At 47.7% G+C, this 25,447-nt stretch overlaps 1 protein-coding gene across 1 annotated transcript in view; it reads right to left on the bottom strand.

The window, feature by feature from the left end:
• The window catches only part of CDH4 (cadherin 4), a 1,081,475-nt gene that overhangs the window by 28,562 nt on the left and 1,027,466 nt on the right, over positions 1-25,447 (bottom strand). Inside the window, exons 9-10 of the mRNA XM_048498384.1 lie at positions 17,632-17,885; positions 4,898-5,040 (exon numbers count right to left, since the gene is read on the bottom strand). Of these exons, the coding sequence (XP_048354341.1) occupies positions 4,898-5,040; positions 17,632-17,885 (397 nt within the window). The remainder of the gene's footprint in view (positions 1-4,897; positions 5,041-17,631; positions 17,886-25,447) is intronic.

The following is a 25,447-nucleotide window of genomic DNA, read 5'->3' as shown; positions in this document are numbered from 1 at the left end:
TTTTTTGTTTGGCGGCCCTGGATAGATCTTCCTCTAGACTCTCCTCCTTGATCAGACACACAGAATTCAAAGCCGCAGGGTTAACCGTGGCTTCCCGCGATCCTCGTCAGTTATCTTATGGTCAAATGCTTGGGGTGTTTCTAGCTTACTCAGTGTATAGACCCCCAGATGTTTTTCTTTTCAACCCAGGGGCTCAAATCATCTTTATTTACATACCTACTTTGCAAGACAGTTTCCTAAAACAGCAAAACAAAATCCAGAGTGTATTGTCGAAGGCTTTCACGGCCGGAATCACTGGGGTGCTGTGTGGTTTCCGGGCTGTATGGCCGTGTTCTAGCAGCATTCTCTCCTGACGTTTCGCCTGCATCTGTGGCTGGCATCTTCAGAGGATCATCTGAAGATGCCAGCCACAGATGCAGGCGAAACGTCAGGAGAGAATGCTGCTAGAACACGGCCATACAGCCTGGAAACCACACAGCACCCAAAATCCAGAGTGCTATTCAAATAAGTATATATTTGGCGGGGAAATCCCAATTAAAACATAACTATCTTGCATAGATTCCAAGGATGTTGATTCCACTTAGAAGGAGTGAACATCCAAGCAAAAGATGAAACAACATTTGTTTTGTTTTGCTTTTGTTATTTTCAAAAGGGGACTGCCAACATGTTTTCTGACGAGCTTTTTCTGTAGTGGAAAATAGAGGAAAATGTGCTAAAGACCCCAAATGATTTTCTTTTCTTTAAATGTCTGCAGGGAAATGGCCAATTTCTAAGCTAGTCCACAAATTCAAGTTCCTGGAGGCAAAGAATGTGTACAGACCCTGAGTTTGTAATGAGAACATCTCAAACTCTTCTTCAGGCCGTCCCCAACTTTGGCGGTGCAGGGCCTTTTTGGTGACTGCCCCTGGATCTGGAATGCCCACCCCTTTCTCAATCCCTTTGTTGGCATATTTTCAGTGCTAGGAAAAGACTGTTCTATTCCAGCTTGCTTTTTACAGTTTGACTTCTCTGTCTCTGTGGATATTTTTTTTCTGCTCCTTGTTCTTTAATATGCTGTTGTGGGTTTAGCTATCTTTATTTTGTTTTCGCTAAACTAACAGTCAGGACCTCCCGTTCCATCAATCAAACGAGTTCATCTGCTGAGCACATTCCTAGCCCTTAAACTGTCGATCTTTAAGAGGCCGCTGAAGACTTTAGGACCTCATTTGACTAATTTAGTTTTTATTTATTGGCAGCTAAACTATTGTCTTTTACATGTTTTATAACTATCACCTTATTTATATAGTAAGCCGCCTTCAGTGCCGTAAGGTAGAAAAGTGGCTAATAAATGCCTTAAACTAACTTCCACTTGCGATCCATTTGCACTAAGTGAAAGAGATTATATCTCCACTATTTTTTTCTGTGAGCACCAGACATGGCACTAAGCAGTGGTGGGATCCAAAAATTTTAGTAACAGGTTCCCATGGTGGTGGGATTCAAACTGTGGCGTAGCGCCAATGGGGCTGGGTGAGGCATGATGGGGGCGTGGCCGGGCATTCCGGGGTGGGGCTGTGGCAAGGACGCAGCCGCTGCGCCGGTCCTTGGGCGGGAAACGAATGCACGCAGGCGCAGGCTGCCACGCACGCTAGTGCACCTCCTGCTAGACTGCTTCAAGTTCTGCGCGCTACTGCTGAGAAGAGGGGTGTAACTAAGGCAAAAATCACGTGGCAAAATCACCCATTAGTAACTCCCTCTCGGCACACACAAATAATTAGTAACCTACTCTCGGGAACCTGTGAGAACCTGCTGGATCCCGCCTCTGGCACTAAGTATTTTTCTCATCCGGTTTCAAAACTACATTGAATGACAGCATATGAACTACCCATTGAGCATTGCGTTGTTCCATACACACACTATTAAAAATATTTAAAGCGCTATGCTTTACAGAAGCTAAGCAGGGTAAACCCTGTCTACTATTTGGATGGGAGACCCCCAAGGAATACCAGGGTCTTGACACAGAGTCAGGCAATGGCAAACCACCTCTGAACATCTCTGGCCTTGAAAACACTTCGGAGTCACCCTACGTCAGCAGTGGCTTGACAGCAACCCCCCTCCCCCCCCCCCCGCTGCTGCATTCATTATTCTACTTCTTGCTTAAACAGGAATGATCTCAGGACATTCTTCTTTCTATTCATGCACAGACGTTCTCATTAACTAAAAGGGCTTGGCCAAAGCTTTAGCTCACTTTGTCGAGCGAGCCATTCTCTAAATGTGGTCGTTTATGCTTAGTAGTGGAAAGTTTCTCTGACTATGAAGAAGAAGAAGAAGAAGAAGAGGAGTTTGGATGTATATCCCCCCTTTCTCTCCTATAGGAGATTCAAAGGGGCTTACAATCTCCTTGCCCTTCCCCCCTCACAGCAAACACCCTGTGAGGTAGGTTGGGCTGAGAGAGCTCCGAGAAGCTGTGACTAGCCCAAGGTCACCCAGCTGGCGTGTGTTGGAGTGCATAGGCTAATCTGAATTCCCCAGATAAGCCACAGCTCAGGCGGCAGAGCGGGGAATCAAACCTGGTTCCTCCAGATCAGAGTGCACCTGCTCTTAGCCACTACGCCACTGGTGCTCCCTACCAGGAATCCCCAAAACCAGGAATTCCCTACCATGAATCCCAAAAAGCCATCTAGGGCCTGACTTGATCGAAATGTTGGTCTTCGTGCTTCTCATGACTTTCAGTTTCAGACACAATAACACTCCGAGAAACCTATTGATCTTTAAGATCTCTTTCTGTTTTCACTGCAGCAAAATACCCGCCTTGGAATTTCCCAGTAATTTTTTCCCCGGCGACTGTTTCTGATTTCTTGATGGAACAGTTCCCAGTGTGTCGGTGAGATCATAATGAAAATGAGAACGTATAGCAGAACTTCACTTTCTCTGTCTTCCCTTTCTGCTATCCCTTCCTATCTAAACGGGATGGAATTATTTGCATTTCCATTTAAGGTTCTTCCATGCCAGTTTATAATACAGTTTTGACGCAGTTCAGCTTCTTAACTATGGCCCCTTCCGCACACGCAAAATAATGCGTTTTCAAACCATTTTCACAACTGTTTGCAAGTGGATTTTGCCATTCCGCACAGCTTTGAAGAGCACTGAAAGCAGTTTGAAAGTGCATTATTCTGCATGTGCGGAATGAGCCCAGGTTTCCCCCTCCCTTACCAACAGTATCATTCATCCAGCATTCTCCCCTTCTCCCCACCTAGTTTCCCGTGTTTTTTTTTCAGATCACCTCAAAGGTGGTTTTAAAAAACAAAGGGAAAATGTGAAGAAAAACTAGAACAATCACAACCAGCCAACAATGCTGTCTGTAGGGGAGGGGAAAAGAAGAAGAGAAGAAGAATTTAGATTTATACCCCACCTTTCTCTCATGTAAGGAGACTCAAGGTGGCTTACAAGCTTGTTGCCTTTCCCTTCCTCTCCCCGCAACAGGCACCTTGTGAGGTAGGTGGGGCTGAGAAAGTTTGGAGAGAACTGTGACTAGCCCAAGGTCACCCAGCAGGAATGTAGAAGAATAATAATAAGAAGAGTTTGGATTTATATCCCCCCTTTCTCTCCTGCAGGAGACTCAAAGGGGCTTACAATCTCCTTGCCCTTCCCCCCTCACAACAAACACCCTGTGAGGTAGGTGGGGCTGAGAGAGCTCCGAGAAGCTGTGACTAGCCCAAGGTCACCCAGCTGGCATGTGTGGGAGTGTACAGGCCAATCTGAATTCCCCAGATAAGCCTCCACAGCTCAGGTGGCAGAGCTGGGAATCAAACCCGGTTCCTCCAGATCAGATACATGAGCTCTTAACCTCCTACGTAGGAGTGTGGAAACACATCCGGTTCACCAGATAAGCCTCTGCCACTCAGGTGGAGAAGTGGGGGATCAATCTGGTTCTCCAGATTAGAATCCACCTGCTCTTAACCACTACACCACGCAGGCCATTGAGAAGCTGAGCTGCATCATAAACCCGGTGTGGAGAAGCTCCCAGCGTCCAGCTTTAGTTTCCCTTAATCGCATTTTGGGATGGTACCACATAAGAACATAAGAACATAAGAACAAGCCAGCTGGATCAGACTAGAGTCCATCTAGTCCAGCTCTCTGCTACTCACAGTGGCCCACCAGGTGCCTTGGGGAGCTCACATGTAGGATGTGAAAGCAATGGCCTTCTGCGGCTGTTGCCCCCGATCACCTGGTCTGTTAAGGCATTTGCAATCTCAGATCAAGGAGGATCAAGATTGGTAGCCATAAATCGACTTCTCCTCCATAAATCTGTCCAAGCCCCTTTTAAAGCTATCCAGGTTAGTGGCCATCACCACCTCCTGTGGCAGCATATTCCAAACACCAATCACACGTTGCGTGAAGAAGTGTTTCCTTTTATTAGTCCTAATTCTTTCCCCCAGCATTTTCAATGGATGCCCCCTGGTTCTAGTATTGTGAGAAAGAGAGAAAAATGTCTCTCTGTCAACATTTTCTACCCCATGCATAATTTTATAGATTTCAATCATATCCCCCCTCAGCTGCCTCCTCTCCAAACTAAAGAGTCCCAAACGCTGCAGCCTCTCCTCATAGGGAAGGTGCTCCAGTCCCTCAATCATCCTTGTTGCCCTTCTCTGCACTTTTTCTATCTCCTCGATATCCTTTTTGAGATGCGGCGACCAGAACTGGACACATGGGTAATTTATTCCGACAGCGTCCCGTCCCAGCCTCCTGGAGGTTTTTCTCTGTCTTAAAAAAAACAAAACAAACAACAAGAAGCAAACCTGGGAGGTAAAAAAAAAACACCCCTTAAACTTATACTGACAACTCTGTCAGGGCATCATCCCTGTTAATGCATCATGTTACAGTATTATCGAAGCACGACCGCGGCTGAAGGTGGGCCTACCGTTGTCAGCTGCCAGGAACGTGGCCTCGTAGACGTTGTTCTTAATGTAGGCTGACTCACGATCAAGGATAGCGGTGGTGGTGATCTGACCGTTTGTGGCATTAATGCTCAGCCAGTTGGCCGGATCTGACAGCTTGGAGTATCTGTGGAGAGCAGGAATAAATACATGGCAGTCTCTTCTGGTGACAGGTCCTGAACATGGCTTCGAAATAAGGGCTGGGGAAACGTCGCCAGCATTTCCGCGAGTTTGCAGGGCTTCTCACCCTTCCTCGCAAAAGAGCACCTGATTGTTTTGTGAAGGCCGAGCTGCCCGTCATGGAGTGAAAACCCGTCATCAGATTTCCTTGAGGCTGTCTTTTCCAAACAAATCGTAGCTGTCAGGGAAAATCGGGGGCTTCCAGTCTGATTATGGGGAGGCAGAATGATACTCAATCCCTTTCCCGTCTCAATTCCAAGTCCCTGTTTGCCTTGCAGGGGAGGCAAATATGAATAGCTGCAAGGCAAATGGTATTCCTGGGAATGGGGCGATTTTGCTTAGGGAAAATAACTTCTCTCCTTGTTTATGCTCCAAGCCAATTAGAAACGTAGAAACATAGGCCCTTTCCGCACGGGCCATAAACAGCGTCCTAGGGACAGCAAAAACGCTGTCCCTGGGGAGCTGTTCGCATGAGAGGCCGCCCTTGCTCCCCTCCAGCGGCGCGAAGCCACTGTTTCCGAACCTCGCTCCCTGAGCGAGGTTTTTTGGAAATAACGGCTTCCAACCGCTGCCGTGCGAATGGCAGCGGCTGGAAGGCACCATCCCCCCTTCCCGAACGCCTTACCATCCCTCCAGCCTTCCGGCGTGTCACACAGGCCAGGGGACACGCCCCCTGCCCTGTGACCAGAGCTGTTGCGCAGGGCAGGGGGCGTGTCCCCTGGCCTGTGCAATGTGCCGGAAGGCTGGAGGGACAGTAAGGCGTTCGGGGGATGGCGCAGCCTCTGCGCAGGCTGTGCCATCTTCCCCACCCCTACCGGGACTGTCTGTGCGAACGGTCCCGGGGGGTGTGCGTCGGCGTTGTTTACACCAACGGACCCTTGCAGCGTGGCCGTGCAGAAACGGCAATAGAGTGGGAAAGGACCACAATGAAGAAGAAGAGTTTGGATTTACATCCCCCCCTTTCTCTCCTGTAAGGAGAATCAAAGGGTTTACAATCTCCTTTACTTTCCCCCCTCCCACCCCACAACAAACACCCTGTGAGTTGGGTAGGGGTGAGAAAGTTCTGAGAAAACTGTGACTAGCCCAAGGTCACCCAGCTGGCATGTGCTGGAGTGCACAAACTAATCTGGTTCACCAGCCTCCACAGCTCAAATTGCAGAGCAGGGGATCAAACCCAGTTTTCCAGATTACAGTGCACCTGCTCTTAACCACTACACCACCCTGGCTCTCTAGTTAAACCCTCTTCATATCCTGTTCTCTACCCAACTCCCCCATTGACCCTAGAAAAAGGCCAAAAAATCCCAGCTCTCCAGGATCCTTGGAAGGTCTGGCTTGGAGGAAAATTCCTTCCTGACCCCAAGGTGATGACCGGAATTACCTTGGGCATGTAAGAAAGGGTCATGAGAGTTGAGCCCTGACTCATTGAATCCTGCAAGGAGATTACATTCAAAAAATAGGAAAAGAATGGGAAATCAATACATAGATAATGTAGAAGTTCGGTATATTGTCAAAGGTTCTGAACAGCAGTGACCCTGAACACCGTTTTCGAGTATTTCTAAACACCAGTGAAAAGAGGGCAGCAACAACAGGAAGAAGCTTTGGGTCCCAGTCCCTGTTTATAGGTTGCCCAGTTGGCCAATGTGGGAAACAAGATGCCAGCTAGGCATCGCTGGTCAGACCCAGTAGACCTCTTTGGGTGTTTTTATGTGTCATTTATGTGTCACCACCCCTTCTTGATGAATGGTGTATAATCTGTTTCAATTCTGGCATTTATGGTCCCCTCCCGCGGGGGTAGGACTAGACGCCATCTATTAAATTGTTGGGTGCCTTTATTGTTGCTACCGGTTTTATTGCATTTCATTGAATTTTAACTGAATTATTTGATTTGTCTTTTTGTACTTTGTTATTCATTGCCTGTTTTGTGTGATGTAAACCGTTCTGAGCCCTTTCGGGGTAGAGCGGTCTATCAAACCAAATTAATAATAATAATAATAATAATAATAATAATAATAATAATAATAATAATAATAATAATAATAATAATAGATACATTACAACTTCCTAGGCCTCTGGGTGAGGCTCAAATTGTAATGAAGGCCAACAACCAGCTAAAGATCTGGCAGCTGTGAAACCTACCATCATCATCATCATCATCATCATCATCATCATCATCATCATCATCATCATCATCATCATCATCATCATCATCATCATCATCATCATCATCAATACAAGCCAGAGAAGACCACAGAAAATGAAGGACTTTAGAATACAGACAGACAAACACCTGGCACATAACACCCCAGACGTAACAGTGGTAGAAAAACAACATGTTTGGATCATAGATGTTGCAGTGCCAATTGACAGCAGGGTAGAGGACAAAGAGCTGGAAAAGATGACGGACCATTGGTCCACCAAGGAGAGTATTCAGACTGGCAATGGCTCTGCAGGGTCTCCGGTGGAGGTCTTTCGTAGAACCTACCAGTGGATCCTTTTAGCTGGAGATGCTGAGGATTGAGCCTGGGAACTTCTACACACTGAGCAGATGAATCACTACTGAGTCTTTCCTTCAGGTGCTGCTTCCCCCGCAGTTTGCTCTTGTCTAATTTATGGCAGTAAAAGGTATTTCTCAGCAATCTTCTAATGGTAGGAGAAGGATTCCCAATGTACCACAATAGGGTCACAATACACACATTTTATTTCACAAAGAGATTATGTCTTATTTATTCTATTAAAATATTAATACTCCGCCGTTCCACAGGGCTCACGGCGGCTTCCAAACCCTAATTAAAATAATTACTGTTTAAAAGCGACAAAGGCCCCCGAAATAACCCCCTTTCCTCTCAAAGGAGGGTGAAGGATGCTGACTAAGGCTGCTCAAACTAGGGGGGGGGGGCAAAGAAAAATGTCCAAAATGTACACCCAGAAGCGCCAAATTGCCCAGTTAAAAATAAATGAGGCACATAAGGATCATTTATTATTTACTTCGGAGATTTATAACCTGCCTTTCCACCATTTCAGTCTTCCAGGCAGCTCATAAATAGGTTTCAGCAGAGATGTTTTTCAAGGCCGGCCGTGGAAGGTTTCCATATGTAGACCCCCAGGGAGGTGGCTTCTGTGTAAGACAGCACCGGGACTGCGCCGATTTGTGTGCTCACAAAATGTCATGACGTGGCTGCGACAGAAAGCACGAGGTCCCAGCCCCGCTGCTAAAAAAAGGGGACCAAGTGTCCTGACTAGCTGCAACTCAGTTTCTAGATGTCTGACTCGCCTCAGGAAAGCAGAGGAACGGACTCATGCAGCTCGTGATCCGTCAAGCTGAATGTGACCAGTCGCACAGTGGTGGGATCCAAAAATGTTAATAACAGGCTCCGATGGTGGTGGGATTCAAACAGTGGCGCCGCCACACACACGCACCTCCAGTCCCTATTGGGCAGGGAGGTTGCTTTAGTAACCCCTTCTCGGCACTCAGAAAAAATTAGTAACCACTTCTAGAGAAGTGGTGAGAACTGGTTGGATCCCACGTCTGATGATGCAGCTGATGTTTCGTGCTACCTGCCTTCCAACACAAATTTGCTGTGTATCTTTGTAGAAGAAGAAGAAGAGTTTGGATTTATATCCCCCCTTTCTCCACTGCAGGAGACTCAAAGGGGCTTACAATCTCCTTGCCCTTCCCCCCTCACAACAAACACCCTGTGAGGTAGGTGGGGCTGAGAGAGCTCTGAGAAGCTGTGACTAGCCCAAGGTCACCCAGCTGGTGTGTGTGGGCGTGCACAGGCTAATCTGAATTCCCCAGATAAGCCTCCACAGCTCAGGCGGCAGAGCGGGGAATCAAACCCGGTTCCTCCAGATTAGAATGCACCTGCTCTTAACCTACTACGCCACTGCTGCTCCTTGTAGAGGAACTTTGAAGAGGAACTTTGTACTATGCGCTATGTCTTATTTTCAGGGGATGTCTTATTTTTCTGTGTTCTGTTCGTCGGGCATGCTTCCAAACAAAAACTTTGCTATGTCTTACTTTCAGGGGATGTCTTATATTTCGCACTTCAGCAAAACCTCTACTATGTCTTATTTTTTTGGGATGTCTTATATTAGGGGAAACAGGGTATTCCAGAAGCCAAAGGCTGAGTTTTAGTTCAAGCCAACTGAAGAAGTTTCTCTTGCCTTTTTGGTGCCCTTCAAAAGCTGGATGCCCCTAGGCCAGTGGTGGCGAACCTTTGGCACTCCAGGGGCTGATGGGAATTGTAGTCCATAACATCTGGAGTGCCAAAGGTTCGCCACCACAGCCCTAGGCGATTGCCTCAGTTTACCTTGTGGTCAGGGAGGGCCCACAGCTCAGTGGAAGAGCATCTGCCTTGGCATATAGAAGGTCCTGTGTTCAATCCTCGGCATCTTCAGTAGGTTATGTGAAAGACCTCCATTTGTGACCCTGGGGAACCACTGCCAGTTTGAATAGACAACACCGATCTCGATGGAGATGCACCGAAGGTCTGACAGTATTTGTTTGTTTGTTTGTTTGTTTAAATTTATAGACTGCCCTTTCCCGAAGGGCTCAGGGCGGTGAACAACCACAGTAAACAAAGCATTAAAACACAACAAAACCAGCACAATACCCCAATAATTAAAACAGGAACCATATAAATATTAATATCAGATGGCGTTGGACTCCCCCTCCCTCCCCTCCCCTTGCACCCATGGAAGGCCAAATGGAATGGTGGCAGATGTACTTAGCCAGGCTGGCCAAATGCCTCGTGGAACAGGTCCGTCTTCCAGGCCCTGCGGAAACTCTGCAAGTCCCGCAGGGCCCTGATCTCCCTTGGGAGCCTGTTCCACCAGGTAGGGGCCACGGCCCATAAAGGCCCTGGCCCGTGTAGAGGCCAGCTTGATTGCCTTTGGGCCAGGGATCACCAATAGGTCCTCCTCCGAGGAGCGGAGGGGCCTAATGGGGCAATATGGGGAGAGGCAATCCCTCAGGTATGCAGGTCCGAGGCCGTGAATAGTTTTGAAGATCAAAACCGACACTTTAAACGTGACCTGGTACTCTAGCGGCAGCCAGTGCAGATGATATAAGGCAGTGGTGGCGAACCTATGGCACAGGTGCCAGAGGTGGCACTCAGAGCCCTCTCTGTGGGCACACGTGCACAGAGTTTTTCATGTGCTAAAAGTGTAATTATTTCAGGGAGATTATTAGCATTAAACCTAAGACCTAGTTTTGAGGAAGCAGTGTAGGTAACCCTGTTAAGCGCTGTTACACCCTACTGATTTTCATGGGAAGAACGAAAACGTGATCCTTTACCTGGAAGTAAGAGTGGCTGCTGGGATTTGCTTCTGAGTAAACCCTCCTAGGGTCGTGATTCACCTGTTCGGAGCATTGCACAGTTGCTTCAAAGCAAAGCCACCGACTATTACCAAGCTTACTCCCGAGTAATGCGCGCCTTGGAGCCAACCGTTTTTTCTATACTAAAACCTCAGCATTCAGGTTAAAGTGCCGTGTTGGCCCTTTGCGATAAATAAGTGGGTTTGGGGTTACAGTTTGGGCACTCGGTCTCGAAAAGGTTCACCACCACTGATATAAGGCATCTTCACATGTTCGTGTGTTCAGCTCCACTGCAGCCCATGCATGACTAGAAAGCTACATTTGGATCCTTAACTGTAAAGGCTGAACATAGGACTAGGTAGGAGGCTGGTGCCAGAAATGCATTATGGGAGTCATTAAGCTACAGAGGAGATGTAGCTTGCTGGTGTTTGGCCGTATTGCCCCGTTCAGATCTGTGAACCGTGGCGGCACGGGCAATCGGCAGCTCACAACACAATATTGACATTTGGGTACATTTTTAGCTGCAGAGCTCGCAGAGCTCCCTCCCTCCTCATTCTTCTTTCTGACCAGCGAGCATCCATCTAGATCATTTCTATTCTTTGCCACGCTCTGCACAGCTGGAACAAACAAAAGGCAAACCGTTTCCCTCCTGCGCCCCTCGACGCTGCTACAAGCGCATGGAGCAAGGGAAGGAGCCCCCTTCTTCAAAGGCCTGGCATTTCAGAGTGAAACAACAAAGGAAAAATGGCCTTGTTAGCCGAGATGTTCCTTCTGTCCTTAAAGGTTTCACTGACTGTCCAGAGCCAATAGGCAGGAGCGGTGAGTAACCGCTGTCATTTTCTGTTCCAGACAGCTCCATCCCAGGTGAAATATCTCCACCCTCTAATGATTATAAAATGTCACCAGTGATGTAAGTTTAATTGGCCCGGGCTCTCGTTCCGGAGTGTGCCCTCCCGCTATGCCAAATATATCTGGCACCGGCAGTAAAGGGGAAGACAGATAACCGGCGAAGCAGGTGAGGTGGGAGGGAAGGTGAGTTACGAATCCCTCTTTTCTTAGCCCCCAGCAAGCAGACGGTGAAGTATGGGCAAGTCCCGCCGAACCCGATGAGATTTAAGCCCTCTTGGCTACAGGTTGGGTTGCTGCTTGACAGCTCAGACAGCAATCTGTCCTGGGAGCCTCACACTGTGCCACAACAAGTGTCGGCTAGCAGGAAGAAACTGGGGCACTTTGCTTATTATAACACTGAGGTGTACATCTCACATCTGGGGGAATGAGGCAAGTGCTTGTCCGCAAACACAGATGTGCCAGGGTTTAGGAGGTCTGCAATACAGCAGCTAGATTCAAGTCCGGTAGCACCATACAGGCCCACAAGATTTTGCGGGGGATGAACTTTCGAGAGTCGAAACTTCCTTCGGTGTTAGGTGAAAAGATCTTTGACTCTTGAAAGCTTATACCCTGTAAACCTTGTGTAACCCCCATGCTCAGAATGGGTTGAGCCAGAAAGAGTTGGAGACTCAAAGCAGCAAGAGGCTGCAGAGCTCATGTAGTTTGGAGGAGACAAGGCTACCAGACTCGGACCTTGGTTTGTATAAGCCCTCTTAACACCTTGTTAAGGTAACTGCAGTGTTGTTGGGAACTACTGGGAAGGTAGTTGTTTAATTTGGCTATGTTGTAAATGTTGGAGTTTATTGTTCCAGGGTTTTTTATGCTTGTAATGGGTGAGAGTTCTCCTGGAAACCTTCATCATGTTGAATCCTGTTCGTCAAGTCCTTGGAGTCTTCAAGAGCCAACCCACTTGCAAAGAAGAATTGGACTTGGCATTATCAGTAGACTGTAAATATAATAAGGTGACCATCGGTCCCGTTTTGGGCGGGACGGTCCCGATTTCCAATAATTTCTCCCGCCTCCCGCCGCCTCTTTAAAAAGTCCCGATTTCTTGCAAAGGCTGCCGCACTGCCTTCTGGTGTGCTCCCGTTTCCCGCCCTATGCTCTTTCCCCGGCTCTCCTCGGCTGTCTCTTGCTAGCCTGGGTAGGTCTGGCGGCGGGGCGCAAAGTTGGAGGGTGGGGGGCACAGATGGACGGACGACTTTGGAAGGGAACCGCTAGCTAATTTTCTTTGTTTGGCGAACGGGTTGTTAAATTGACTCCCACCATTGCAGTCTCCATGCTCCTTGCCTCCTCTTCCTGCGGCGCTTCACGGCCGCCTGGATGGCTGGCTTGCTCCTCCCCTTCTCAGCCATGCAAGCCTCCCCGTTTGTTCTGGCTCCCAGGGCAGCTCTCTCTCAATTCTCTCTCTCACCAGCAAGGACTCGCCTCTGCTGCTGCCCATCCCAGCCTAGTAAAGAGGCAGCTGGAAAGGCAAGGAAAGAGGCGCCGGGAGAAGGAAGTAACATTGTGGGGGGAACGCAGCCCCTTCACACTCTTCTGGGCGGCATCTGCAAACCCCTTGGAGGGCAGGGAGATGCTTCCCCTCGGCCTCCCGGGGCCTTCCGCTTGCAAAGTCTGGGGAAAGTTGGAAGGAATTGGAAGGCTGTTTGCAGCTGAATGGATTTGCCGAGGAAAGGAACCCCTAGCACCTGCCCCTTAAAAAAAAAAAACAGCCGGGTTCAGATCTCCCTCACTGCTCTTATCTGGGAAGGGGGTCTGTGGCAAAAAGAAAAACGAAAGACGGCTCAGCTCAACCGTTTAGCTGCAGATCCACCCCTTTTTCCCTTCCCTAGCTCCATGGCTGAGCCGTTCCCAGGATAGCGATACGTGAAAGGCTCTGCCTCTGAATTGAAGGGTAAGAGAAGAAGTGCTGTGAGAAGGGCGGGGAAGGGCAGCATTTTTTTGGAGGGGAGTGGCCCCTTTTGCACTCCTCTGGGCAGCACCTGCAAGCCCCTTGGAGGGCAGGGAGACGCTTCCCCTTTGCCTCCTGCGGCCTTCAGCTTTCAAAGTCTGGGGAAAGTTGGAAGGAATTCAGCTGCAGCTGAACAGATTTGCTGAGGAAAGGAACCCTTAGCACCTGCCCCTTTTGGAAAAAAAATAACCAGCCAGGTTCAGATCTCCCTCACTGCTCTTATCTGGGAAGGGGGTATGTGACAAAAACTCCCCAATTTCCTCTTGGAAGCTGATTAAAAAAAGACGGCTCAACCATTTGGCTGTGGATCCACCTCTTTTTTCCTTCCCCCTCTCCCCTTGGCTGAGCCATTCCCACAACAGCAACACACGCTGTCAAGTTCCCTGCAAAGTGAAAGGCAGTCCCAGCTGGCTCCTGATCCAAAAGAGAAGGTAGAAATGGACGGCATCCTTCCAGACAGCGAAAGAGAGGGGAGCCCCTTTCCAAAAAGTTTCCCCATCTTAGAGGAAGTTCCGTGGAAACAAAGGTGGCCCAGCAGAAAAGACCAAGAGAATATAATATTTCTCCTTGAGAGAATATAATATTTCTCCTAGTTTTCTGCTGTATCAATATTTCTGTAATATCACCTAGTCTTTTGGAGACGGTGTGGTGTAGTGGTTAAGAACTGTGGACTCCAGTATAGTGAACTGGATTTGTTTCCCCACTCCTCCACATGAAGCCTGCTGGGTGACCTTGGGCCAGTTGCAGTTCTTTCCAGACTCTCTAAGCCCCACCTACCTCACAAGGTGCCTGTTGTGGGGAGAGGAAAGGAAAGAGGTTTGTAAGCCACTTAGAGACCTTTTCAAGATAGAGAAAAATGGGACATAATAACCAACTCTCTTTCTTCCACCTCCTCTTCCTCCATTTTCCTTGAGAGTTGAAGAATAGTCTAGGAACCCAAAGCCCTTCTTGGGAAGCAGGAAAAGAACCTGAAATGATCTAGTTATTCCAAGAATGTGTACAGACACTTGGAGGGTTATGGGTAAATCATCTTCAGGCCCTGCCACTCTGATGGATAACATTGGATAGGGGCTAGAGTTGGTGTTATCCTGTGGATTCGAATCTGTCAGTGATGTTTAATTCCTGCTCGACCATCTTTTGTGTCTGGGATTGGGAGGCACCATAATCAGATTGGCCCACTCCTTTCTGGAAGCTCATGCCAGCTGGGTGACCTGGGCTAGCTCACAGCTTTTCGGAGTTCCTCTCAGCCCCACCCACCTCACAGGGTGTTTGTTGTGAGGGGAAGGGTAAAGAGATTTTAAGCCCCTTTGAGTCTCCTATAGGAGAGAAAGGGGGATATAAATCCAAACTCTTCTTCTTCTTCCTTTTTCATGCTGGGTCTTTCTTTTCCTGTTGCCTTCCTGCCTTCCTAGTATTATTGTCTTTTCCACTGAGTCTCGCTTTTCATGATATGGCCAAAGTCAATAGCTTCAGCTTGGTCATTTTAGTTGCTAGAAAGGATGCAGGTTTGATTTGATCTTTGTGTGCATTATGTGCATCCAAGGGTGTTCAAGTTTATGGCAAGCCTATGTTTTCTCCATATAGATTAGGGATCTTCAGTTCTGGGCCTCCAGATGTTCATAGACTACAATTCCAATGAGCCCTACCACTTGGCCATGCTGGCAGGGGCTGATGGGAATTGTAGTCCATGGACATCTGGAGGGCCATAGTTTGAAGACCCCTGATATAGACCAAATTTTTATCAAGAACCTCCCCCCCCCCCGGTCAATGGTGTCCCACTTTACCAATGTTAAAATCTGGTCACCTTAAAATATAAGGACTTGAAAATGCAACCTGAACAGGACCTTGAAGTGTGATGTTAAATGTTGATGTTATATGTTATATGTTAAGAAAGTAAACCATTTTGTTTTTAAAATTTGTTGTTGCAAACTCATTCCAAGTTCTGCCCCACAGAACCCACAGATAGAGGTTACACTTGCTGGTCTCTAAGATGCTACTGGACTCGAACACAGATCTACCAAATGACACGTTGGCCCTTTCCACGCAGACACTTTAAACCGTTTTGAGGCAGGAAATAAAATATTTCCACTGTGGAGTTCCACATTGTTTTCACCCCCAAAAGTTTTATTTGAAGCCTCAAAATGTTTTAAATAAATCCCCATTTAAAATGATTCTCTGGCTAAGATGTTTTTAAAACAGCTTCATTACTTGGTTTGACGTTAGGTAGGAGTGGTTCTTATATCTCCAGGATACAGTGGATTGTCAGCCCCTGCCAGCATGGCCAATTGGCCATGCTGGCAGGGGCTGATGGGAATTGTAGTCCATAACATCTGGAGTGCCAAAGGTTCGCCACCACGGGCCTACGTGGTCCGTTTAAGACTTTCCCCATTCCTCTCTGCCTTCCTGGTACTTCATCACGGGCACCATTTTGTGATCTCGCCCCTGTTTTCGGAGCATTTTGGAGCACCTGAGCAGAGTTTTTCCAGTTTGGGGGAGCTAATGTTCAAAGGAGGTTGTGTACAAGCCACAGAGAACTGCAGCCTTCTGCCGTGAAGAACCGAAACATCAACCCCACATGATGAACTGAAAAGAAAAGGGAAAAAAAAATCACAAAATGGCAGCCTAGAGGGGTGAGTGCGGACATAAAGGGGGAGGGGATTGAAAACGTTTTAGAAACATTTGGGGGGATTTGTGCAGAAAGGGCCCTAATGTTGGGAAGCTACGATGGACTGGGAAGCCATTTTGCCTCAAAGAGCTGCCATAGGATAGGACTGGACCCTGAGGAAGGATGATGATGGTTAACTTTCTTCCCCTAAAAATGCTTTGGAGCCCAGTTAGGGAAAAAGACAGGTGCCCATATCATGCCAGTCTTCCCCCTGTATCCATGGTGTGCCTGCCTTTTTCCCTGTCAGAGCTTAAACAGGACTACTAAGCATTTCCAGAGGCAGAGGTGGGATCCAGCAGGTTCTCACAGGTTCCCGAGAGTAGGTTACTAATTATTTGTGTGTGCCGAGAGGGGGTTACTAATTGGTGATTTTGCCATGTGATTTTTGCCTTAGTTACGCCCCTCCTCTCAGCAGTAGCACGCAGAACTTGAAGCAGTCTAGCAGGAGGTGCACCGGCGTGCGTGGCAGCCTGCGCCTGCGTGCATTCGTTTCCCGTCCAAGGACTGGCGCAGTGGCTGCGTCCTTGCCACAGCCCCAGGAATGCCCTACCCCCGGAATGCCTGGCCATGCCCCCGGAATGCCCCGCCCAGCCCCATTGGCGCTACGCCACAATTTGAATCCCACCACCATGGGAACCTGTTACTAAAATTTTTGGATCCCACCACTGTCCAGAGGTCCCCAAACAACAATGCTGTCTGGTCTCCTTCATTCCATCTAGGTCCCGATAGTGTATAAAAACATGACTTTCCCACAGGCCTGGGTCCTTCGGATGACCAGAACTTTTTCTCCTGGTTCCTCCATGAATATTTGTCCACTCTACTGCCCAGGTGACCAAGCAGTTTTTGACTAGAGAAATGGAACAGCAGCAGAAGAGTTGGTTTTTATACCCTCACTTTTCCTTACTGTAAGGAGTCTCAAAGCAGCTCACTATCACCTCCTCCCTGACACAAGTAAGTGGGGCTGAGAGAGCTGTGACTCTCTCTAGGTCACCCAGCAGGCTTCATGTGGAAGAGTGGGGAATCAAATCTGGTTCTCCAGATTATTGTCTGCTGTTCATGTGGAGGAGTGGGGAATCAAACCTGGTTCGCCACGTTGGAGTCTGCCACTGTTAACCACTTCACCACACTGGCAGAAGAGTTAAATCTGTCCTTCCCTGGCTCCCTGGCATAGGTCCCTAACTTCTCTGTTTGAGGCTTACACATTGGGGCATCTAACACCATTCCCAACATAGTGTAGCCCATAAACATAACATTGTGTAGCCCATAAACATAACAGTCCAGGTGCTCGGGAGCAACAGTTGCAGGAGGCTATTGCTTTCACATCCTGCAGGTGAGCTCCCAAAGGCACCTGGTGGGCCACTGCGAGTAGCAGAGTGCTGGACTAGATGGACTCTGGTCTGATCCAGCTGGCTCGTTCTTATGTTCTTATGTTCTTAACTGCAGACCCCAACCAAATGGCCTGTTCATTACACTTCTAATGGACATTTCTCCACAGGGCTGTACCTGATAAAACGTGCATAATTTAGTGAGACAATCCATATGTCACAGGAACACAAAGCTCAGCTCATGGTAGTTTAAGTTCACACTCATCAAAGAGGCAGGATTGGCTGAAGCTCCCTGCCAATCACACAATTAACCACAAAGCTAGTCTTGTTCATATCAAATGTACAGCAGAGATTTAGCAAGAATGCTTGTTTTTTATCTGTTACCGCACCTCACAGCCTGCTGCATGAAACGGTCTGGATCCACCGCTGAAAAGGTTGTCAGCGCTGTCCCTGTAGGGACTCCTTCTTCTAGCCTGAGGAGCCTGTGGTTTGCAGGGAAGTAGGGTGGTTCGTTGACATCAGTGACCGAAATGGTGACCCCTGCTGTAGACTGGAAGGACATCTGGATGCCGCTGGCTAGAGGAGCTTGGTTGGACACCATCACTGTCAGCATAAAAGCCCTGTTCATCTCGTAGTCAACTGCCTGAAGTCAAACAAAAGAGACATACATGGAAAATCTGTAGAAGAGAAGTATGCACTGAAAATGTAGGCTTTGAGCCTATGGACGAGTTCCATGCACACGTAATAGCCTCCACTGGGAGGTAAGCGTCCATTCGTGCGAGGGCCAACTGAAAACAATTGATCTTGCAGAAATTGAAATTTTGGTGGGAACGCACAACTCAGCAGAGACTGGCCCGCGTGGAACTCATTCACAGCATCCGATCCATTATCATCATTAGAGTCTTCACCTTCGCATTCTTTTCACAGCTAAATTTTATTTTCGAAGTCCAGAGTGCATTTGACGCTTTGGTAAACAAGGCAAGGTGATTAGACACCGTTATCTAATCCTGCCTTCCTGGCATCCACATTTCATGTATATATGACACATATGATGGCCCGCATGATGATAGACAGGAGTGGAGATCTCCAGAGGATTGAGCACTCAGCCCCTGCCAGCATGGCCAATTGACCATGCTGGCAGGGGCTGATGGGAATTGTAGTCCATAACATCTGGAGTGCCAAAGGTTCGCCACCACGGATGTAGTACAAGAACAGTTGATTTTTATACCGCCTTTTCTCTATCTTCAAGGAGTCTCAAAGCAGCTTATAATTGCCTTCCCTTCCCTTCCCCTCCCCACAACAGACACCTGGTGGGAGCTGGTGGTACTAAGTGAGCTCTGAAAGAACTGTGACAGGCTCAAGGTCCCCTGGAAGAAGAAGAGTTGGATTCATATCCCCCCTCTTCTCTCCTGTAAGGAAACTCACAACAACTTTCCCCCTCACAACAAACACCCTGTGAGGCAGGTGGGGCTGAGAGAGCTCAGAAGAACTTTGACTAGCCCAAGGTCACCCAGCTGGCGTGTGTGGGAGTGCACAGGCTAATCTGAATTCCCCAGATAAGCTCCCACAGCTCAAGCGGCAGAGCGGGGAATCAAACCTGGTTCCTCCAGATTAGAATGCACCTGCTCTTAACCACTACGCCACTGCTGCTCCTAACCCTAACCCTAGCAGGCGTCATGTGAAGGAATGAGGAATCAAACCCGGTTCTCCAGATTAGAATCCACTGAATTTTGAACACATCGAATTCCTCCCCTTCTCTGCATCCTCCTGCAGCACAGAGCGTTTTGTCTCCGAAAGCTCCCCAAACCTTCTGCATTAGGTTTTCAATGGTCAAAGAGGGTCTGCTGGGCCAAGAGGAAAGCCATCTCCTTGTGCTCCCAAGTTGTAGGATCCAACCCACTCTGCTCTGCACTACCCGACTCACACAAAGCCCTACTTCTAGAAGTTGTATAAGAACTTTTGCTATGGGGTTTCTGAGCAGGTGGCCCAACATTGGCTTCAAGGGGTGGACGTCATTCTCTTCCTCACCTCTGACCTAGAAAAAAACCTCCTTCACACAGGACTGTTCTGCCCAAGAGAACCACAAAAGCATCTTCACAGCTAGTGGAAGAACAAAACAGTAAAAATTCTGGAGCCAAACGTCTGGTTGATTCATGTCCCTGTAATAAAACAGTTTCTCAATAGGCAAGGCCGAGACTTATTGAAGATCTAATAGGAGTGCGTGCGGCTTGACACCCAAGAAGCCTGACTCGGAAATCTCTGGTCCTTTGCATTCTTATTTAAATATTTTGGCAGTCCTCAGTCATGCTTGATTAATATGTGCTTCTCTGCAAACTTTTCTTCCTAGGATTCATTTAGACAGCTATTTCTGGAGCTGCATTTTCTCTTGGTCGTTGTTTTTCTCATTTGCATGTTTTGAAATTGCATTTTCTTTTGCGTTTACTAATAATGGGAACGAGAACACTCATTCCACCATCATTTTGAATTTGCACCCATATTATATATACATACACACACACACATATATACACACACACATATATATGTATATGTATATGTATATGTATATGTATATGTATATGTATATGTATATGTATGTATGTGTATATACATGTATATATGTATATATGTATACATATGTATATGTATATGTATATGCATATGCATATGTGTGTGTATGTATGTATGTATGTATGTATGTATGTATGTATGTATGTATATGTATGTATATGTATATGCATGTATATATATGTATGTATATATATGTGTGGCTGAATATATGTATGTATGTATATATGTGGCTGAAGATGCCAGCCATAGCTGCATGGGAAACGTTATGAGCAAAACACAGAGAACACAGAGAGTAACATATATATATATAAATTAATACCGTGTTTCCCCGAAAATAAGACAGTGTCTTATATTAATTTTTGCTCCCAAAGATGCACTATGTCTTATTTTCAGGGGATGTCTTATTTTTCTGTGTTCTGTTCGCCGGGCATGCTTCCAAACAAAAACTTTGCTACGTCTTACTTTCGGGGGATGCCTTATATTTCGTACTTCAGCAAAACCTCTACTACGTCTTATTTTCAGGGGATGTCTGATATTCGGGGAAACAGGGTATGTATTCATGCTTGAAATACACTCAGCCCTTACCAGCAAGGGAAATCCATGAGAAAATGACTGCCTACATTAGGAGTGTCAAACATACGGTCAATGGGCTGGATCTGGCTCCTTGAGAAGGCTTATCATGCCCATGGGCCAGCTGAGACAACCCCCATTGCTCCCGAGTGAGGGGGGCTTGCCTCAGCTGGCTCACAGGCCCAATAAGCCCTTTCAAGGCAGCCACCCTGCCCTGCTGAAAGCTCTCCAGTCCAGGAACATCCCCCAATGCCATTCTGAAACCAGCCAAGGCAGCCGTCCCCCTACCTCCTGAGCCTGGCCCAACCAAGTCAGCCTATAAAACTCCAGTCCAAGATCTTAAAAGAAACCCAGGGGAAACTGAAGGTAATTGAGAAGGGGGAGTGCCATAGACAGATGACACAACATGTGCACGCTGATATTTAGGATCATAGTCTTTTGGGGGACCATTCATTGATTTTGCATCCAGGCAGATTCTTTTCCTAAAGGCATTACACTACGGACTGAAGAGATGGCATCCATCTTAACCAATACCGCCAAGACACTTTTAGGGGAGACCGGTAGAGTAATGCATCCCAAAAACCCCCCCCCCCCCCCCCCCCCCCCGTTCCACAACAGGTCTGTCTGGTAACAAGGGCCATTGCTCGGAAAGTAGCTGCCACTGAAATGAATGAGACCAACTCCAAGAGCCCAAGCTTAGATGGATATACACAAGGGCTTGTTGTAATTCCTTCCCTTGTTCTGTACTCCAAGGGAGGTTTCTTAAAATTGACTCGCAAGAGCGGAAATGCCCCCACTGTTCTATAGTGGTGCAATCCATGGAACATATAATGCTTAACTGCCCCAAATACAAGGAAGCTAGGACCAGGCTTTTGACTTTCCTTCCTGCTAAGTTTAAGGAATACTCTGTTGCTGGGAAGGTGGCATTCCTACCAAACAACTCTTCTTCTGTGATTTTAAATTCTGTAGCAAGGTTCCTTTTAGGAACTTTGGAATAAAACCTGTGATGGTTTTATGTATGGAACATTTGCCTGGATAATGCTGGTTGTTGTATTAGTATTATGCCTAATAAAGGTTTTGTGTGTGTGTGTGTGTGTGTGTGTGTGTGTGTGTGTGTGTGTGTGTGTGTATGTGTATGAATGAATGAATGAATGAATGAATGAAATGAATGAGACCAGCATATTGTCAAAGCATATTGTCATGGACGAAATAAATTGACTGTCATGGTCTGTGTGGCCGTGGTCTGGTAGTTTTTGCTCTTAACATTTTGCCTGCACCTATAGCTGGCATCTTCAGAGGCATGTCATGCACTGGCGTAATGCCCATTGGGCAAGGTGGGCAACTGCCCAGGGCATCACCTTGTGGGGGGCATCAAAATGCTGGGTTCGTTTTTGGGTATTTTAGTGGTTTTCCATTTATGGCCTGCAGGGGGCGCAGTTTTTAGGCTAGCGGCACCAAAATTTCAGCGTATCATCAGGAGACTGTCCTTATGCTACCCCCCAAGTTTGGTGAGGTTTGGTTAAGGGAGTCCAAAGTTATGGACTCCCAAAGGGGGTGCCCCTATCCCCCATTGTTTCCAATGGGAGCTAATAGGAGATGGGGGCTACAGTTTTGAGGGTCCATAACTTTGGCCCCCCTGAACCAAACTGCACCAAACTTGGGGATTATCATTAGGGCAGTCTCCTGATGAGACCCTGAAAGTTTTGATACTGTGACTTCAGAAATGTGCCCCCCACAGCCTGCAACCCCCATTGACAGAAATGCAGAAAACTCAATGCAGAACAAAGATTCTTGGGCAAATTTCTAGGACGTTCCTGCAGGGGGTGCATTTTTGGATGTATCAGCACTAAATTTTCAGGGTATCATCTGGAGATGATGGCACCCCCCAAGTCTGGTGAAGTTTGGTTCAGGGGGGCCAAAGTTATGGACCCTCAAAACTGTAGCCCCCATCTCCTATTAGCTCCCATTGGAAACAATGGGGGATGGGGCACCCCCTTTGGGAGTCCATAACTTTGGACTCCCTGAACCAAACCTCACCAAACATGGGGAGTAGCATAAGGACAGTCTCCTGATGATATGCAGAAATTTTGGTGCTGATATGTCTACAAATGCACCCCCTGCAGGCACCAATATCCTGGTGCAAAAAAAAATTTGGTCGTGGTGGAGTGGCCGCCTATGGGGGGGGGGGCATCCAACTCAGGTTTTGCCCAGGGCTACAGTTTGCCCAGGGCTGCCTCGTTACGCCCCTGGTGTCATGGAAAGATGTTTCTCTCTATGGCGCAGTATGGCACAGTAACATAACTTACCATGACATGACTCTGAAGATGCCAGCCATAGCTGCATGGGAAACGCTATAAGCAAAAACTACCAGACCACAACCATATACCCTGGAAAGTCCTTAACAGCCAATGAGATTAGCCTTGCACTGCCAAAAGCCACAAAGGGGACATGCATGGGTAAACCTCTTCCTTTTCCCAATCCAGCCTTGGGAAAAAAAAGGGACACGAGAATTCAGCAGAGAACAAAGGTTAGTTGCTATGAATATACAGCTTAATAAAAACTTGGCTGTGTCACATTCGAAAGGAACAGTAAAGACTAAGTATTCTCTGTCTGCTATTTATTAGTTCACATCTCAAGAGGCCAGAATGGTATAGATATGTCACACACGGGAGAAAAAAATGGCTAGCAGGTATTTAAGAAAGAATAGCTTGCTGAGAGTAAAATATCGTAGGAGCGAAATAAGTTCAACCCTCCCCCCTACAAAAACAAAAAGCCCACGCCCCCAGCCACTTTGAACTGAGTTATCGAAACAGAATTTGCTGAAACCGTTGGGTGGCAGGCATTGAACGGAAGACAGACATTTCAGAGTGTCACTCCTGCTGGCACACTGAGCATTTGTTTAATCTTGAGAGGAAACTGCTCCCGCAGCATTAAAGGGGAGCAGCATTATGCACAGTGCTTAAGAGAGTGGACTCCCTGTTTTAACACAACTGATCTCCACAGTGCTTTTGGACAAATGCTTTCAATGAATTCAGGCTCTTTGACCACAGCAATTCCACCCACACTCAGAGGTGGGATCCAGCAGGTTCTCACAGGTTCCCGAGAGTAGGTTACTAATTATTTGTGTGTGCCGAGAGGGGGTTACTAATTGGTGATTTTGCCACGTGAATGTTGCCTTCGTTACGCCCCTCCTCTCAGCAGTAGTGCACAGAATTTGAAGCAGTCTAGCAGGAGCTGCACCGGCGTGCGTGGCAGCCTGCGCCTGCGTGCATTCGTTTCCCGGCCAAGGACCGGCACAGCGGCTGCATCCTTGCCACAGCCCTGCCCAGGAATGCCCAGCCATGTCCCCGTCATGCCCCACCCAGCCCCATTGGCGCTACGCCACAGTTTGAATCCCACCACCATGGGAACCTGTTACTAAAATTTTTGGATCCTACCACTGCCCACACTGTCAGGTTCCCCATTCAGATTCCCCCCCCCCCCCAAGTCTTGTTATTTGTGCATCTGCCTGCAGAAGTGAGATGGAGGGTGAGGGGTAGGGGTGGGGTGGGGTGGGGACAAACACAGACAGGGCTTTGTCAGTGGTGTCCCCTTGCTTGTGGAATGCCTCCTCCCTTGAGACTTACCTGGCACCCGGCTAGGACATTTTTTTTAATCCAAGCTTTTAACTTAATCCTTAAAAACAGTTTTTACAGTCTGCTTTTTCCCTGAGAGCTGCTCTATGATGCTTGCTTTATGAATTTTTTTAACACTCTGGCTGAGTTACGATGCTGGGTTTTAAAAAGTTTGTTGATTTGATCGTGTTTTACTTTGTAAGCTGCCCCTAGCAGTTCTCTGCAGGAGTGGCGTATACATTTCCTAACCAAATACATAGAAGATTTTGAAGTCACTCTGCACGTCGCACTTTAAAGTCCTTTGAAAATACGTACCTTAACAATGCTAATAACAAAGCAGGGGTGTCAGCTTTGGATAGAACTGAACGGAGGCTGAAGGCACCTGCATTGAAAGAATCCTGGGTGGGCTAAGGCAGCCCTGCTTTTACTATTTTAGGAGGGCAACCAAAAATGGTCAAAGGTCTGGAATCCATGCCTTATGAGGAGAGACTTAGGGAGCTGGGGATGTTTAGTTTGGTGAAGAAAAGGTTAAGAGGTGACATGATAGCCATGTTTAGATATTTGAAGGGATGTCATAAGAACATGCCAGCTGGATCAGACCAGAGTCCATCTAGTCCAGCTCTCTGCTACTCGCAGTGGCCCACCAGGTGCCTTTGGGAGCTCACGTGCAGGATGTGAATGCAATGGCCTTCTGCGGCTGTTGCTCCCGATCACCTGGACTGTTAAGGCATTTGCAATCTCAGATCATGTTGGTGAGGGAGCAAACTTGTTTTCTGCAGCTCCAGAGACTAGGACCAGGAGTAATGGGTTCAAGGGGAAGAGAAAGAGATTCCACCTAAACATCAGGAAAAACTTCCTGACAGTAAGGGCTGTTTGACAGTGGAATGCACTACCTTGGGAATGTGGTGGAGTCTCCTTCTTTGGAGGTTTTTAAAGAGAGGCTGGATGGCCACCTATCAGGAGTGCTTTGGTTGTGTGTTCCTGCTGGGCAGGGGGTTGGACTTGATGGCTCTTGGGGTATTGTGTTCACATCCTATATGTGAGCTCCCCAAGGCACCTGGTGGGCCACTGCGAGTAGCAGAGAGCTGGACTAGATGGACTTTGGTCTGATCCAGCTGGCTTGTTGTTATGTTCTTATGTATCTTCCAACTCTATGATTCTATGATTTACAGTGCAGTCCAGATTGAGGGAGGGGGTGAGCAGAGGCGACCAGGGACGGTTCTGTGAAGGTGGTGCTGACCTGCCTCCACTGGGGATTCAGACGGCATGGAAAGGAGGAAGTCCTTCCAGCCACCTGAATCACTCTGTAGAACAAACGGGCTGACACTGCACTTTTGTGCAACACAAGCCATTAAGGCCAGGGGACTGTGTTCCTGGACTGGAACACCAGCAGAAGCCAACTAACGTCAGCTCCAACTCCCAGAACAACCAGACCTATCCCCCTGCTGCC

This window comes from Sphaerodactylus townsendi, linkage group LG05 (genome assembly GCF_021028975.2).
Source record: "Sphaerodactylus townsendi isolate TG3544 linkage group LG05, MPM_Stown_v2.3, whole genome shotgun sequence".
Taxonomy (NCBI): domain Eukaryota; kingdom Metazoa; phylum Chordata; class Lepidosauria; order Squamata; family Sphaerodactylidae; genus Sphaerodactylus; species Sphaerodactylus townsendi.
Note: the sequence above shows the minus strand (reverse complement) of the source record. Positions and strands in the feature narration are given on the sequence as shown.